This window comes from Mesoplodon mirus, assembly GCF_964341445.2.
Source record: "Mesoplodon mirus genome assembly, chromosome: 14".
In the NCBI taxonomy this organism is placed as follows: Eukaryota; Metazoa; Chordata; class Mammalia; order Artiodactyla; family Ziphiidae; genus Mesoplodon; species Mesoplodon mirus.
Window position 1 is genome coordinate 75,297,546 of NC_138990.1, and position 18,568 is coordinate 75,316,113.

The 18,568-nt window shown below is 46.4% G+C and overlaps 1 protein-coding gene across 10 annotated transcripts in view; it reads right to left on the minus strand.

Annotated features, from left to right (window-relative positions):
• The window catches only part of BCL11A (BCL11 transcription factor A), a gene marked incomplete at both ends in the record, with an annotated part of 96,737 nt that extends 80,989 nt beyond the window's left edge, over positions 1-15,748 (minus strand). For 9 of the 10 annotated variants that reach the window (XM_082642539.1, XM_082642542.1, XM_082642547.1 and 6 more), the window contains 2 exons: positions 8,443-8,772; positions 15,694-15,748. In XM_082642539.1, coding sequence (XP_082498665.1) covers positions 8,443-8,772; positions 15,694-15,748 — 385 coding nt within the window. Of the gene's footprint in view, positions 1-8,442; positions 8,773-15,693 lie in introns of those variants that run through there. The other variant, XM_082642545.1, reaches the window with a different exon arrangement.
• Positions 15,749-18,568: the final 2,820 nt, after the last annotated feature.

An 18,568-nucleotide genomic window follows, 5' to 3' on the forward strand; every position in this document is an offset into this window, starting at 1 on the left:
TTGTATGTAGAATAAGATTTTTTTTTCTTTCTTGCTACCAGTCACACAGCTCTAAGATCAGAAGAAATACATAGTCTTTGAAGCTGCTCAAATGTTTTAGTTAAAAGGACAGCAGTTGTTTTCAAAGATCCAAGAGTATCTTTATCAGAATTAAATTTTTCCTTATTGATTTTTCCCCTTAACATAACAAAAACATAACGTGAGAAGGTTACAATTTATTATTAAAATTTTTCTCAGTCTTTAAATCGTTCTTCAGTAGCTAGTGTTCACTTTTAAATGTAAAAGAATAATTTTTTTTAATCTTAGAATGAGATGGAGTAGGAGAGAGAAACTCATGAAATTTAAAATTTAACATTGGTTAATACATTGTTTTAACTATGAACTCAAAGACTTGGGAGAGGGGGCTAAAATAAGCAGTAAATGGCTCATTGTAAGCTGCCCCGAAACGTAAATAAATCACAAAATCATGGTATCCCCTGAGTCGGTAAAAGGAAATGCTTCAGATTTTTTTTTTTTTTTGACCCAAAGAGAAACTCCATATTTAAAACCTAAAACGCAGACGTGGCATGTAGTACCCTGTGCTCCACCTAAGGTAAGAATCCAAGCTACACCTTATTTCCCTAAAAATTGACAGATGTGATTTTTTTTCTGCAGCTTTTTATGCATCATTACATATCAAGAAGATGAACTGATGAATATAAATGTAAATGCCCCGATGCTTAGCAAAAGGCTTCCCTGTGTTTTTTAGAAAGTTCCAAAATAAAATAGAAAGTGGAGAAAGGGGGGACACCACAGCACCTGTGTTCTTTTTGAAAGCACCTTTGCAGGTTTCACAATAATTCCATTCTTCATTTTAATGGTAGTTTTTAATCAGTGGACTCACCTCTATCAAAAACTAAAATCAAATTGTAGGTGTAATTGTTCATTGCCAATGCTAACAACAGCAAAGATACAAACAGAAACTCATTGTGAGTGACCACAGGTCCCCAGGTATCCCCTTCACCAACATGCCTGCTCCAGGTCCCCACTGGGAATTCCCTGGCGGTGCCGATTAAATTCTGAATAACAGGCTGAGAACCCTATCTGGAAAAGGGTGTGCACGGAGTCTTCTCGCCTCTTTTAGAGGAAGTTTAAACCTACTCATCTCACCTTCAGTGGGTATAATTTGCTGTTTAGCACACCAAGAACTTGGTATTTTATCTATCTAAAGAGATCAAAAAGAAAAAAGGAGGGCAGAGTGGGAGCAAGCTGTGGCCTGGCCTAGCCCCTGTGCAGGGTGCTAGCTCAGAGCAGCAACCTGTGCAGGTAAGACTTCCAGCGGCATTGCATCAGATCCGATCACATCAGTCTCCAGGGTGAACCGAGAGGTGAAACGCTCCGGTGCCCTGTCTGCAAACTTCTCATTCGCCAGTTCTTGGCAGCTTATTTTTCCGAGTGTTTTGTTTCAGGAAACGTGTGTATTTTTCTTTGTATGTTTTGTGGATTTACCACAACTGGTTCTGACAGCTGTTGATACTCTTAAATGAACACATTATAAAAATCCTCTTTAAAACCTCAAGCAACAGTGGACTCAAAAATAATGGTAAAATATTTTAATGGAGTTCCAGTTGAGAGTTGGTTAAAAAAAAAAAAGTACAAATGAACATACAGAAGTCCTTTAAGTTAGCGCTAGATTTAAACTGAATGTCTGTGTGTGCGCGTGTGCGTGTGTGTGTTTAATGGGGAAAGAGGGGTGTTGCAAATCACCACAAATATTTACACTGTACTCCCTTTGTTCAAATCACATACTTTTAACAGGAAAACCTGGAACTGTGGCTATTTAAAATTTTAAATATTCAAATGCCTGTAATTAACCATATGAAACAAATTATGTCGCATTTCTCCATACCAGAACATGCAAAAAAATTCGGGTGGGGGATTGGGAGGTGGCAGAGTCGGGGAGACAACTCCAAGAGGAGGAAAGGATGATGTTTTCATTTTGCTATAGATCAAAGGAGAACAAGAATGGAAACTGTGGCATATCCAGCATTTTTACATCGCTGTCTTTCACACTGGGCTATCTAAGTTTACACAATTCCCCAGACTAGCTGCATACTAAGCTGGCTGTGTACAGCTTTATTATGGTGCGCTGGTGGAAGAAGCATTAATATTCCAGCTCCGCATCTGACAGGGCATTTACATGCGCCCATCTGAGCGGCACCTGAGAGATCTTCCAAGGTGCAGTAGCTGTGCGCCTATTGTAAAGGCAAATGAAGCTCACCTATTCCCTGCTGGGGTCAGAAGTGACCTCACCACCCCCCGTGCCTCAAATCCTTCCCTTGCCAACCTAACTCAATGCCATCGCAGAATGACGAATGAGCTCAGAAATAGACCCTAAGTTACTAACCCTGCTAAGAACAGCAAAAGCCTTTGCTGAAATGTTTTAAAAATGCATAGGGAGTGCAGCTGGCCAGTAAAAAGCAGAGAGACAAATTCCAGTGAACCCAATATGGAATACGTTACATTCTAAAACTGATTAGAAATACAGTCTGATGTTTACTGGCTTCAAATTGAGTTTGGCATCAAGCATACTAGCTTTAATAATGCTGGCATTTTTTTATTATTATTTTAAATCTGCCTTTGGTCTTTAGGAGCACATGTGGAGAGCTCAAGCATTCTTATTCGTCAGGTTACATTTCCTAGAAATTAAGTTTGTGACAGAAAATGACTCTACTAGCAATAATATGGTCCGTGCTCAAATTAATTAGGTCATTGTTGTAAAAACTACATGGCAAATTACAAAGGTAAATTTACTGATATTGGCCAGAGCTCTAACCCCTGGGAGTAAAGGGGAGAAGCAGTTTAAGGATGCTTATTTACCTGGGTAGGAGGACAGAACAGAGGAGGGAGGGATACGATGCCAATTTTCTATTGGTATTACAAATAAAAATACTAGTCATTATCCATTAAATTATATAGTCTGAATATATTTTATGAACTTTATTAATATCCTCCAAATTGACACATAAAATTAAAACCTGTTCGATTTGAGATAGTGTTAAAAATGGGCCCTAAGTTTAAATCTTTTTTTTTAATCCTTGTAATAACAACACTGCTGACATAACCATGACCCAAATGAAATCTGAACAAGCAGAAAGGTACTAAAGATCCTTGGTGATTAAATCTCTTGCTAAAAAAGTGGCAAGGTGCCAGGCTGGGTCCAGTTTGATGCTAAGTGACTTTTATTGCACAAAGCTGGTACTACTGTATGTAAAAACAGACTTGGGCTTCGGGTAAATTTTGTCAAATGATTTCTTTGTGCAATAAGGGTGTGAACAGAGCAACCAGAGTAGATTAAATTAACATCAAGTGACGCAATCTCGGTGCATCTCCCTAGCTGTGCTACTTCAGTTAAATTTCATATTTTCCCCCCAAACGAAAGCCGAACTTTCTTCTTTTTTTCACTGACTAGTGTACAAGGCCACCATTCACCTATTCTCCTTTTTGAAATACTTTCACTAAGAAATCACAAAATTCTGAAAAATGCTTCCCTAGGATTTGCACGTTTGTTATATACTTCAATTTAGTACCCCCCCCCACATTAGCCAAACTGCACTAAGGCTGCAGTGTGACAATAATGATTTTCCAGGATTCTAAAATGTGCCATTAATATGCATCCAATTCACCTCTTCCCTGAGCTTAAAGTTTGCTGTCCTGACGCTGCCTGCACGTGTCTATACTCACTTGCATTTTCCAGCCCATGGGCAGCTCCACAATTAAATGCCACATTCACCAGGAGAAAGGTGTGCAAAACAGATTTCAGGTCCTTTAAAAGTAAAAGACACAACTTGCAATACAACGAGGAATTGGGTGATTTGAGAAATTACAGCACTGTTTTTTAAGCTTTCATAGAATAAACACAGAGAATGGGAGGGAAACTTTCCCCCTCTCCTCCTGTTCTTGAAGTGAATACATATTTGTGTTTCCAATAGAAGGCCATTTTTACATTAACTGTCTGTAACAGCAGGAGACAGAAAAACTAACACAATCTCCACATCACACACAGGATGATCTTCATATCACATGGCCCTATTCTCAAAACTATTTATAAAAGACAACTAGGAAAATGCACAATGCATCTTTTCTGTGTCACGGAAAGGGTAACATCGGAAGAACTTTGGGATCTTTGGGATCTTCCACATTGTAGATTTTTTTTTCTTTTTGGCTTGCCGAAGTAAATTTAGCAGCCATGGGGGCCACTGTGTTTAATTAAGCTTTCAAAAGTCCTCTGACAATGCCAACAATTGTAAGACACTTCTGCGGCTCAATCATGCAATCGCTGTGACAGTTCTATTTACAATTTGTCTTAGAAAGAGTTTCTCTCACATTGTACTTTGACAAAACATCCAAGCTGCCAGTTCACAACCTTTCTCTGTCTTATTTACAAATACATCTTGTATATAGGACTCCCAGTCTCATGAACATGAGCCTTTGGGTAATGGTCCCACAAACACAGGCTCCCAGTGAAAATCCTAGGTATTTATTAGGAAACAATATTCTTTAGTCTCTGGATGTGAAGGTTAAATAAATTGTTCACCAGTAAACTGGGGTTTTGTTTGTTTGTTTGTTTTAGCTGCCATGCTAAAAATTCACTTCAGAAGTCAGTGGTTTTTATTCAGAATCACACAAATAAAGAGAAATGAAAAATAAGAGGTTATAATAGGATACTATAATTTATAGTCTCATTTACAATTATACCATAAAGTACATCTTCCAGTTCAGTCTGAGATAAGAAAGAATTCAAATGGGTACAAAAAGAAAAGGAAAGTTGAGTTTCTAAATTCTAAAAAGCATGAGTATGTTATACTTGATTTACCTTTAAGTAACATGCTTATATATTTCTGGATTGAATTAGTATTTCTCCTCTCACAGAGCTTCTGTCTTACATATTATTATCTGGGTATGAGGTGTATTGTCTAGGCAAATAATTTTTCAATGCCCTGATATCAATGTCTATGTTCATGATTTTAAAGAGAAAAAATGTTATATATCAATAGCAAGAGACTTCACTACACTTTACAGGACTAATCATATTTTCTCCCATTCTCTCAAAAAGCTAACTTTATGACAGCCCAACCCTAATTTAAAGATTTCTATGTGCAACAGCCAAAACCTCAAAGCTGACACTGTGGGATAATATTTTTTGGCCTTTTCTATAAGTGAACAGCAGCTCCACAGTCACTAATCTTCAATGAGTATTTCCCCCTCATAAAATATGAGTCTAGAAAACAAAACAAAACCCTAATTAAAAGCCCTGACTGCCAGTCAAAGGCTGCTGATATCTGATGGTAGATATCTGACACATAACATTGATGAACTGGGCCCTGCACAATATAACCTGCCCATTTCCAGTTAAATTAGTACTACTTCAGTGGTCTCAGTGGATCACAATCACACAATATTTTGAATAAAATGAAAAAAAAACGGATCAACATATACGTGTGTATTCAACCAGGTAAAAATCATCCTTTCTAAAAAATACTCGGCTTTGAGAGGCCTATGTACAGCCAAAACCCACACCATCTTACTGAAGTTTTAAAGAACACTCAATCTCCTATGTGAAAGCCCCAAATTCTAAGCTTTATTTATCTCAGGAAGAAGATCTGTCACTGTTTGATTCCAGCTTCCTGCCTATAAAACAGCATAGAGCACACAGTAAGCTCACATCCAACTTACATCACTTTAATAAGGCCTTTCCTACACAGCGCATTTAAATAACTACCTTTTATATGGTTGCCAAGCATATTCTTCTAGAGATTCATCAATGTATCTCTTTCCTAATACAAAGCATTGCTTCTCCTTTCTTTTTGTGACACAATTAAAATATCTACTGAATGATTACTCTTATTGTTTCCTTCCTCACTGTAAAAAGAAAAGCAGACTTGGAGTTGTGAAGACGTGCTCTAGGGAAATGGGCTGGGAATACACAGCCGTCTTCCAGAACTTTGCTTCAGAGGCACCTAAGGGCCAGGGCATCTTAATTTATGTGCGATGGCAGAATGTTAATTTCACCATAGGAAACTCCTTAATTCATTACCGTGAATTATGAAAAGTCGTGACTCTAGTTACTGACATCTCGCTTTGCGATGTGACCACGCTATTTATGTTCAGCCAATTCCAGGGTGGGAACAGGTGATTAAACACAATGAAAGGAATCAAGACTTTGTAATTATTCGTGAGTGAAAGGTTTACCTCACCTGGGTCGCAGCACTGGTGCACCCATTGAATATCTTAGATAGCTTAGGTAGCTCTTCATCTCAGTGTAATTACTTAGCATTAGCCCTATAAAATATATTTTAAATGTGCTTTTTGGGGGGTTTCTTTGAGCTCTCTTACTGCACTAGTCCTTAAAAAAAAAAGAACCTTTATGACAACCAGAGAGTTAAGGAAAATATCTCTTCTTCCCTACGTAGATTTACAACTGTGACAGCAAAAAGCCTTCACTATAGAGCCTTCCCCCCAGCTTTTAGATTCCTCCTCTAAGTACAGAGGCACAGAATTTTCAAGCTGGTTAATCTGAGACTGAATAACCTATTTGGGACCTCAGTAAGAAGTGTGGTTTTAATTCTTGCTTGACAGACACTGTGTTTTGTCTTTTAAACGAGCAGCTCGATATGTAAATACGATGTTACATCACGCAAGTGTTACTCCATATTTGGAGATTTAGAAAGGCTTTGGATCTCCTAAGACGACAAATCCCCTTCCGCTTGCTCTTGCTTCATTAATCATGCCTTACACTTCTGTTCATTTTCCTTCTAGTCACAAGACAGCACATGGAAATGGTCATTGCCATATCCTGCTGGGGGGCAGGGAGGGGTGGATAAAATCTTAACCTGCATGTCATATAAGCTACATGTGGTAGATTCGAGAAAAATATTTTGTGAATGCACCTTCCCTGGCAGCAGATTTCTCATTTCACTAAAGGAAAAGTATGAGTATTGTTGCAGACAGCAGTAAAAAGAAAAAAGAAAAAAGAAAAAATGCCATGTTTGATTTTAATGATCAAATTCCAGAGTGGGGGAGGAGAAATACTATGACATTTAATCCCCTCTGGACTACTGACCCACTACAGTTCAGCTCTTTGGTCAAACTAGGTTGAAGGGACAAGTTCCAATGAATCAATTGATTCTATGCACTACCCTTCCTAAAACTGAACAAACCGTCTGCCTTTTGGGGGCAGCAGCAGGGGAAATAGAGGGGAGCGACCAACCGACAGGCATGCCGGTTTTGTTACCACAGAATCTGCATTCACTTCATCTTGTACATTAAATCACCGTTGTTTCATTTTTAAAAATGTTTTAAGGGTCGCTGTACAGTGTTGTTGTTTATCACTTAGAGAAGGGATTTAAGTCCCTCTGTTAGCCATTAATTCCTTTTCCCTTGAGCTGTTGAGAAACCCACACCCCTAGCTACCTTTCTGCTAAAATTAACCAAAGGAAGCAGAGCTGTTCAATGTGTGTATATATTTTTCCAAGAGAATTTTTACATTACGTTATAGCAGAAACAGTGGAAGTCTGGACTGGACATTTGTAAGGGTGACATGTGGTTGTGTAAACCACAAACAAAATCAAGATACATCTGTCAAAACCACATCAGAGACGAGAGAGAGCACAGAGAAGCATTTATCATTTAGCTGAGGAGGCAGGCTGCAGGGAGCAGCCGTTCCTGTCAAACCAACCTTTTGAAATTTCCAACATGCCCTTAAACTTTTCGAGTAAGCATGTCTGTGCGCTTCAGCAACTGCCCTCTCTACTCTGGCCTGGCCAGTCGAAAATGGCATCTTAAAGTCAAGGTCACGGTGTCATCCCACCACGGGGCTGTGTTTAATTACAGCCCCATACGGGCTGACAGCCAATATGGATCCAAGGCTAGCCCTGAAACTCAGTTAACTCTTTCCAGCCCCTCCAAAATGCCCTTCCAGCCCACCCAACTTCATGGAAGCATCGAGAACAAACGGCACCCCTAGTGAGGTCTGATCAGGTATTCTGACTCAAACAGGTCACTGGCCAAACTACAAATGCCTATACGCCACTTTGCCTCTGACTTGTCACCAAGGCTGGAAATGGACCTTGGAAACTGGGCTAGGTGTAGTAAGGTTCAACACTTAAAAATGAGAAGGGGAGAGAAAAGGAAAGAAATTCAGAATCAGCAGATCCAGAGAGAGGGTATCAGGTGTGTGTAACCTATTCTGCCTACATCTGACTCGGTGAAGTGGAAAATATTTATTTTTGTGTGTTCTGGACATAAGCAATAGGAATGATTATTATAACATTACAGGGCTGTCATGGACAGTCACATGGAGAAATACAGAAAGCACTTCACCACTCCTTAGTGCTTGGCTACAGCGCCTCCGAAAATGAAAAGAAAACATGCAAACAGCTTTTCTCCTTGCTTCTCATTTACCTGCTATGTGTTCCTGTTTGGGGCAAATTCCTCTAGATGACGTTGATAAACAATCGTCATCCTCTGGCGTGACCTGGATGCCAACCTCCACGGGATTGGATGCTTTTTTCATCTCGATTGGTGAAGGGGAAGGTGGCTTATCCACAGCTTTTTCTAAGCAGAGGCTGCCATTGCATTGTTTCCGTTTGTGCTCGATAAAAATAAGAATGTCCCCCAATGGGAAGTTCATCTGGCACTGCCCACACGTGAGGAGGTCATGGTCCCCTTCTGGAGCTCCCAAAGGGCCGTGGTCTGGTTCATCATCTGTAAGAATGGCTTCAAGAGGTTCGGCTGTGGTTGAAGAAACAAAAGCACAATTATTAGAGTGCCAGAAAGGAGAGAATACGGGGAAGTACATTCTCAACCCCATCCCATCCCAGCACATTATGTAAAGGGTTTCTAGCCTCCTCCATTTAATGCCCAGAAAAATGTGAGTGTCTAAAATGTACACGGATGTGGAAACTGTCAACAAGAAAGCAAATTTATCAATGAGGCTAATCATCATATATTTAAAGAAAACTGCCTGACTTGCATACTTCCAGAGAAAACACACATACATACACACATACACACACACACACACACACACACCCCAAATGTGTCTGGTCTGTAAGTTTAGAAAGAATGTGACTGTTAAATAAATAGTTAATGCAAAAACATAAAGTAAGCTTAAATAATAACTACTCCCCAAAAAACTGGTAAAAACATGGATTGAAACCAAATTTGTTTCTTTTTCATATAGAATAAGTTGTCTATTGTGCCCAAGAATAAAAGGAGAGGTGAATAAACACACACACACACACACCCTTTGTGTGTGAACATATAAACTCTAAATATACAGAGACATGGCTTCATAAATTAGAAAGCTACTACATCACACAGAAAATGTGCCACATTTACACTGCCGTAATAAGAAAAAGACTGCATTCACCTGTGAAACAGATCTAAATAATAATCATAACGCAGCATAATTCACACTGCCAAAAACCTTTCTGATCTCACTCTCAGCAGTGCCACAAAATCAAAGAAATACCAAATTCACTGGCAATTCTTCTCAGACACATTAGCTAAATGGGATACTTTCGAGTACTTAAGAAAATAAGCCAATTAGTCATTTTTTCATTCTGAAGAAAGGAATGTCTAAAATATTCTAAACATGTTTGCAGTTGGTGGCCCCCATCACGTAAAAATCAGAATGGTCAAGCAAACGCGACATTTCAGATCAAGGCTGAGAAGTCCTTTCTTTAGACTTGAAATACTTTGCCTAATGTTGTCAAAGTTGTCTAATTTTCTGAATGAGCTCCAGAACGCTTCATTATGGGACTATTTCTGCACACATAATCACCAGCGGATGGTATAACAAGGTAGATATGTCTTTCATTCCTGCTTCTTTTTTTTTTTAACCGTGCACCAAAATACTCCAGCATCTATTTGAACAACTTCTATCATTTTTTAAACTTCCAAAGGGGAAAAGAGAGTTGGTAAGTCTCTGCTCCTGAAACCTTATGCTTACTCTATCACACACACACAAAATTACAAAATACGAAACATATCCAGGATGCTGCCAGTTAATAAAACTGAAGCAGAAAATGTACAAGTCTTAAACAGTTAATCAGTCTGACCTTCTTTAGCAAGCTGCCAATTTCACATTTAATGAACTTAAAGCCACAGAGAATCAAAAAATAGATTTTAATTTGAGTGTAGAATATTGGAACAGATTTTGATAAAGTGCAAAAATCCAGTGAACTCAGGTTAAATTTATTTCAACCCTATCCAGACTGAATATTGAGGGGGAAGATCTGGAGTAACTCCCAGATGTGCTGGGTGAAATAATATTGAGAGAGCCCTGCCTAGCTGCACCTGTGCTCAAGTAGGACATGTCATAATTTCTAGCCTCTGGTACTCCTCCTAATTTAACATAAGGTCACCACAGGAATATGAAGGTTATATTCCTACTAATAAAGACAGCAAAGTAAGCACTTATATTTCTTTGCCCAACATACTGACCAAAAGATAAATACACATGCATACTTTTCAAATAAAAGGAGACAAACAGAAAGCTTTTGCATTGTGCTTCTATGTCATTTTTCTCCTATTTGCTTTCATTGTGACCAAGTGAGGAACTGAATAAGGAAGTCATTCTCCAAGATCCCTCCTATGTGAATTAAGAATTTTAAGTACACATTAACAAATGTGGCTTTTGTTGTTGTTGTTCAGCATTAACTACAAATTCTGAGGTTTACAGATTGAAGAAAGACTCAGGAAAAATCCTTCATTTTATTAAAGTTAGTAGTACATAGAACCTTTGCATAAAAACATGTTTTTAAACTCCACCGTTAAGATTTGTTTTTTATTCCCAAGCCCTGACACATTTCTGAAAATGGAAATATTATTTGGGAGCAAAAGGAGATATTCCCCTAGTTATCAAACAGTTAAAGGTAATGTGGTACAAAACAGACTTGGTTAAAGTCTTCTAAATGTAGTGACTGAACTGATTTACAATCAAAACCAGGAAATGAAGTGGTAATTCAGAGGTTGCTGATTACACCTCCACATTTCACCTAATTAATTTTATAGGAGGCAAAGTTCTTGAAAATAACAAGATGATCAAATGTACAGATATAAAACCTATAACCTCAACATTTTCTATGCTCTTAACATAAATTATTGCTAATTAACAAGAATTATATCCTAATGTATGAAATACGGTTAACATCAGGCTCCCTGCTAAACATTTGGCTAGTGATGTTCAGAGAAATACCAAAATGTTTTATCATTGCTACTATATTATTAAAAATCAGACGAAGTGGGGCACAAAGAAAATATGAAAATACAATTCTCTTGCTGTAGTCTACTGATTTGCATTGACATCTTTTCTCAGTGGCAATCAACATTTCCTTTCTGGGCTCTGATAATTTCTCTGTATTTTAATGCAAATTCCCCTTTCCCTAAAAACATTCCTAACCTCAGCCATTTTACCCCCTCCCTCAATTCAATTCCATCCTCCTTCCCTCCCACACAACCACCGTTTCTAAGCTCCGGCCTAAGCTCTGGCTACAAAGCGGGGAGTCCAGGATTGAAGTGGAAAGGAGTGGGCAAATAATCATAATAATTAGCCGAAAATTCTCTACAAGGGGAAAAAGAAATTGAAAATAAAATGCTTCTGCGTTCAAACAGCAAGACTGGCTGAAACGTCTCAATGCCCCAGCGGCTGACTGAGATCTCCTTCCTCTCTCTGCAGTTGCAAAAGAATAAATTTAAAAAAAAAAAAAGGCCTTAGAAGAAATGTAGGGAAGGAGGAAGGAGCTAGCGAAACGAGGGCTGCTGGGGAGGGGGAGGGGGAGGGGGAAAGAGAGCTCTGCCTTCAAGTTTGCTTTCCAAGTCCTTCCCTTTGATTGTCTTAACAGGGTAAGGAAGCAAACCGAGGCTGAAATGCTGAGAGAAAAAGCAAAGAAACAAAAGCGAAGGCAGGGGCGACAGGCCGGGGGCAGGGGGCCCGGCGGGGGTGGGCAGTGCGGAAAGTGAAGTTGGGCGCCGGGACTCTGAGGCACAAAGCGAGCAGCGTGCTGGCCGCAGGCTCCGGCCGCGCTCGCTGGGAACACGTGCAGCGGCTGCCGCGGGGCCGTGGGGCCGGGAACCCGGGGCGGGAGGCGGCGGGCAGCCTGGGGACCCGATTGCTGCCTCCACGGCGGTCCTGCCTGGCCGCGGGGTGACGACGGTTCCCCAGGACCACCAGTTGGAGAACTGGGAAGTGAGGCTTGGAAAACTCGGCAGGTTAACCTGGTGCGGTCTCGGTATCAACGCACACACCAAAAGCGCGGGTCCTGAAATTCATTCTGTGTCCAGAGGCTCACACTTTTTACTTTGAGGGATCTCTGCAAATGCGTTTCTCCCGCAATTCCCGGCACCGGTGTGCGCAGCGCGGCGGCGGCGGCTGCGGTTATTCATTATTAATGACGCCGCTTGCCCGCATCATTATGATGATAACTATTACTATTGTTGTGATTTCGGGCTTCAAGGCGAGAGCTGCAGGAGGCGGAGGAGCCGGGGGGGGGGGGTCGGGCTGCGGAGCAGCCCTGCAAGCCCGCTGTGGCCGCCTCGGTCCGCGCTTTGCATGGGGGTGAGGGGGTGGAAGAAGTGAACCTGGAGACTAAGTGCAAACTTGCAGGATCCCGCCCTTTGGCCTTGCCCCGAAGCCGGAGAGCGCGCACTCCCCTTTCCTCCCTACCAAAAATGCCCGCCCGAAAGAGAACGAAAACTGCACCCCGCTCCACTCCCGGAGCCCGGGGGTGTCGGCCGCGCGCTTCTCTGCAGCCCTGGCAAGAAGCATTTTTAAAGTCAAAATGAAGAACAAAGACATAAGGGGTGATGGGAGGGAGGGGGGAGAAAGGGAATTCTGCCTAACCGTCCGTTTCCCCCACCCCCACCCTCGCAAAGCTCTTCCCTCCCGGCCGAGAAATGCAGAGCGGGGGTGGGGGAGGCTCTGGTACAGGTTCAAGTTCGCTGAGCTTTCTTGATCTTGTTCTGCCTCCTAGCGACCGAATGGCTCAGCCAGCCCAAGAAGCGGAGGATGGGGGCGGGGAGGGGAAGGGGGTCCTGAAGACCGGAATGGCTCCCGCTCCCCCCTGCGCACCCAGAAAATTAGACCACCGCACGCCCTTCAAACTGGTTCCTCAACGCTAAGCCAGCCGAGACCCGGCGAGAGGGGGATAACCCACCCAGCCTGGAATATCTCCGGATGGGCCCAGGGTGGGTGGGGGACGGGAGAGCAGCCCCGACTGCACGCCTCAGTCCGTCCTTGGAGCCCCCAATGCATCCTTCCGAAGAAGGGCCCAGCTTTCCCGAGTGCTGCGAACACTGCCCTTCCTTCCCGCCGGTACCTGGCCGGGCTGTAACTTCACACCGCCGCGCGCCGCGTCTGCTCCGCATCCGGCGCGGCCGGGGGAGTGGGGGGCGGAGGAGAGCGGCGAGGGAGGGATGCGCGGGGGTGGGGAGAGGGAGGGCCCCGCAACGTGCCCGGGCGGGGGAGCTTTCGAAGTGTGTGACAAGTTCCAGGGCCCAGTGAAAAATTCAATTCCCTCTGCGCACCCCCCTCAAACACACACACCCCTTTAAAAAATACAGAACTGGGTATAGGGTGGTCCTTTAAAATTGCAGCAAAAATTAAAATAAGGGTCATGAATGAGGAGGGGGAAGGAGGTGGGCCCTCTCATTCCTTTCTTTCCCTTGCAGCCAAACTTTCCTAAGTGCCCACCGCCTGCCTTTCCAGGCGCATTCTGTTAGCCAGGAGACAGCAACCCACTTACCCACCCACCCCCACCCCCAATATAGACTCACAAGGGCCCCCTGACCGACACAGGCCCGTGGTAGAGGACAAGAACTCAAGGGAGGGGTGCGTGGAGTCCCAGGGTCGAACACTCCCCAAAAGCATACTCGAACATATTACTCCCGTACCACCTACCACCCACCCCCACCTGGCTTGGCCGCGCTCAGGAGCTGGGGGCTGGTGGCCTGTCCCGGTGGGAGGGGGGCAGGGAAAGCACGTGGTGACCTCTCCGCCGTCCCGAGCTGGGGGCTAGAGGCGTCGGGGGTAGGGGGCGGACAGAACTCGCTTTTACGGCTGCTCTGCAGAATAAAAATGCTTTGCAAAGCCGAGTTTCTCCCCAGCCGATTTCGCAGTAGGGTTGGCAGGGAGGAGGTCTGGGCATTATGCTGGGGGGTCAGAGAGGACCCTCGACCCGGCTGGCGCTGAGTCACTGCACGGCCTGCCGCTGTGCCAGCGGGCGGGCGGCGGGCGCCGGGTGGGCGATCCCGGGCGGGGCGGGGGCGCGGCGAGGCCCGGCGAGGCCCCGGCGAGGCCCCGGCGAGGCCCGGCCGCAGCCGCCGCCCGCTCCCGGGCTGCCGCGCAGCGCTCGGTCCTCTGTCTGTTTGTTGGCAGGAGGCTCCCGCACACGCGGTGCTTGTAAACATTCAGACACGAGATTTTTCCCAATCAAAATCCACTTCCACTTTTTTTGAAAATCTTCCAAAAAATAGTAAGAGGAGGGAGTTCCTCGCTCCCTCTCTGTGCCGCCGGCGCTCTAAGTTTGCAGCTAAAGAGGTTTTGGTGAAGGAGATAATTGTATTTTATCCCCTCTATTAGAGACTGTGAGATTTTTGCTGGGAGGGGGGCGATGGGGGAGTCAAAGAGGAGAGCGTGGCAGAAAACGGCCGGCGGAGCGTTAGGCTTCTGTTTTGGGGCAAGAAATTTTGCCCTATTTTATTTATTTTATTTTATTTTATTTTTCACGTTTTCTCGCCGCCACTGAGGTTCGGCCGGGAGGGGCGGGCAGCGGCAACCCGGGCGGCAGCGGCCAGAGCGCCCTCCCTCCCTCTCCCGCTCGCCCCCGTCCCTTGCCCCTGCCCTTCGGCGGCGGCGGCGGCGGCGGCGGCGGCGGCGCGGGAGGGCAAGCGCGAGGAGCCGGCACAAAAGGCAGCGGGACAAACACCCACCTCGGGCCGGAACAAAAGGCGGCAGCGCCGGCCGCTGCTCCCGTCCTTCCCGGTTGCCCAAGCTCTCCCTGCCGCCGCGGTCCCTCTCCAGACTCGGGAGACTCCAGAGCGCCGGGGGCCCCCTCCCACAATCCCACTTTCTCACTATTGTGGAGATGACTACTTTCCTCCCGGTGCACACTTGACCGTGAGCGCGCTGATGTCCGAGGGCCAGTCTCACCTCTTTTCTCCCTGGGAATTGTTTTTTTTAGACTTGGGCTCCCCACCCCCCCCGTTTCTCTTCCTACGGTGAGTGGAAGCAACCCCCCTTTTCCCTTCGGTTCCCTCCCTTAGGTTTGCAAGAGAGTTGTTAGCATCCACAGCATTGTCCATTATTTTGCAAAACTGGAGGGGAAATCATTGCATTCCTTTTCGAAAAGCGAAATAAAGCAGAGGAAAGCAGGAAAGAGGAGCAGTCAAATTGTTGTAAAATTAAATAAAATTAAAAGGTTCGTGCTATCCCAAAAGTGTACATACGGCTATGGTTCGGGATGGGATGAGATTGGGTTTTTTTTCCCCCTCTCCCTTTAATCTCTTTTATCCCGACGCTCGGAGGTTTTTTCTCGTGAAAAAAAAATTTTAATGCATGCACACACCCCTCTCTCCCCCTCTCTCTTGCTTCTCGTCCTGCGCGCTCTTGTGATTATTAATAATTATTATTACTATTATTGGGTTACTTACGCGAGAATTCCCGTTTGCTTAAGTGCTGGGGTTTGCCTTGCTTGCGGCGAGACATGGTGGACTGCGGGGCGGGCGGCGGCGGCGGCGGCGGCGGCGGGCGGACGACGGCTCGGTTCACATCGGGAGAGCCGGGTTAGAAAGAAGGAGACTCCAGAGAAAATATCTTCATCAGTGCCTTTTGACATCCAAAATAAATTAGAAATAATACAAAGATGGCGCAGGGAAGATGAATTGTGGGAGAGCCGTCATGGCTTTTTTTTTTTTTTTAAGCAAAAAAAAAAAAGAGAGAGAGAGAGAGAGAGAGAGGAGAGATAGAGGGGGAGAGAGAGAGAAAGAGAGAGAGATGAAAAAAATGGCAAAAGCCCCCCTGAGCTGCAAGTTCAAGTGCGGACGTGACGTCCCTGCGAACTTGAACGTCAGGAGTCTGGATGGACAGAGACACACAAAACATGGGCAGGGCGAGCAGGAGAGAAGGGGAGGAGGGAAGGGGAAGCTCACACCAATGGACACACATCAGGGGCTGGACATGAAAAAGAGACCAGGACAAGCCAATGGCCAGTGCGGGGCGGGGGAGGTGCGGGGCGGGGGGCTCCGCAGACGCCAGACGCGGCCCCCGTGGGAGGGGCGGGCCGAGGGGAGGGGGCGCTGGGGCCGCGAGCTCACCAGTGGCCGCAGCAAGCGCCGAGGCAGCGGCGTGGCCGGGAGAGAAGAAAGGGGTGGCGGGGGCGGAGGGGGTGGGGAGCAAGACGTGCGCCCTGCTCCCCACCCCCGCACGCGGACTCTAAAATGAAAGATTATTTAAAATTTTAAAAACAAAACAAACAAACAAACAAAAACCAGAGTGTACGGGGAGGCTGCAGGGGCCGGGGAAGCGCGGGCGGAGGGAAGCCAGGTAGAGTTGCTCCCGGACACCCTCCTGCGTGCGCACACCCACTTCCCCTCTCCGCCGCCGCCGCGCTCGCACCCCGCGTGCGGACGCCGGGGCCGAAGCAAAAGCCCTGAGGCCGCGGCTGCGCTCGGGAAACTTTGCCCGAGGAGAGAATGGCAAAGAAAAATCACCCGAAGTTGAGAGCTGAGCCTCCAACTTACAGCTACGCGGCAGGCAAGGGGAGGCGGGAAGGAGCGCGCGGCGAAGCAGAGTCCAGCTCAAGTTTGGAGGGTTGCGGGTCCGGAAGGGCAGCGCCGGGGCCTCCGGGAGCCCGGGCGGCCTGGAGAGAGGGGGCAAGGGCGAGGGAAGCGGTGCAGACCAGGGCCGAAGGGCCGGGAGGGCGCCCCCCAGGCCAAGCAGGGGGGCCGGGGATCTGAACGTCCCGACAAACGATAGGGTCTGAATGCAACTGGGAGCAGGGAGTCGAGGCTCTCAACGGTCGCGGAAAGGGAGAGAAAGGCCGAGGAATAAAAAACAGGGAGCCGGACTCGGGGCAGGTTCCAGCCCCGGGAGTGGAGTGCCCGGACCCAGGGCGAGGGAGGCGCCGAGGCGTCCACCTCAACGGAGCTGCTGCCGGCCAGAGGACAAAGCCCGGGCAGTCCCGGGAGTGCCAGTGCCTGGGAACTTGCTCCCGGGGCCGCGGGAGGTCCCCAAGCCAGGTCCCAAGGAAAGACACACCCCCTCCCACTCCAGAGCTACTGCAAAAGCACCGAGGAATGGCAAGAAAGTGTTTCTTACGGGCAGAGCACAACTAGTCCAGTGCTGTTACCCGGGGAAAGAGAATGGGGAATGAAGAAAGAGCGACTGGCTCGCGGGAGCAGCGGGGAAGCCACAGTGATGGGGTGACAGCCCCGGGTCAGCGCCACGCTCCCCGGGCGCCCCGGGCGGAGCCGCACATCCCGGAGCCCGCAGCCCATCTCTGGCCTTTCTGCAGACGTTCCCAGGAAATTAGGGAAGACCTGTTGGAAATAAACCCCTGTCTCTTTAATGCGCGCGCGCGCGCGCTACTGCTGTCAAAAAGCGGGCTTCACTCTGGCGTGGGATACTTTCAGTTTTACGTAAAATGTACAGCAACAGCACCCCCTGCGATTGGAAAGTTTATTCAGAAACGTGCCCGCAAAGTCCCCCGGCGTCTCCCGCCTCCCAGCCTCCCCGCCTGCCTGCGCCACCCTGTAGCCTCAGCCGACGCCGATGCCGAGACCGCGCTGCGATTCCAGATCCGGAAGGGCACGGGGGGAGAGCAAAATGGACTCGGGTCCAAGGGAGGCGCGGAGGGTGCAGGGTGGAGGCGGAGAGCCGCGGCCCGCGACACTCCGAGCTGCAGGTGGACGTGTGTGAGTGTGTGTCTGCAGAGCGAGGAGCCTTCCTTCGCTCTCCTCCAAGCGGCTCCACAACCCCTTGTGTCTTCTCTTCCCCCTCCTCAGTCTAAGGGACGTCGTTTTCGTAAATTCACCTACCCGGCGCGGGGCTTTATTGTTTTAAGCGAGGGCCCCGGGCTTGCATGCGCGCACCCATCTCCGAGCCGCGCCGGCCAGCGGCTGTTTATTCATATGTTGCCTTCATAAAGTTTCAAACCCATTAGAAAATAACTGGTTTGCCTAGCTCGGCGAAGCTTCGGGCCCCTCTAAGGAAGAAAAGGAGGTTTTGATGCTCAACATTAGGAGAGATGTGGGCTGGACTGGGTTTGTGTAAATATGGTTTGTTGTTATTGTTTTCCTCCAGTTTAAGGGGGGGGGGACTAAAAACCTGTTTAAGAAGCGGGAAGATTCACTTGCAGTAAAGCTCTGTAGCGTGTGCGTTACACCATTTCCCCTTTTTCACGAGTTTTTCAGAGCAGGTCAGCATCTCTTTTCCACTACTGTCTATTTTTTTGTCTTGTTCCACTAGCCTTGGAGCGACCAAAAGAATGTTATTGCAGGGCAGGGGTGGGGGGAGCGGGACGTGGAG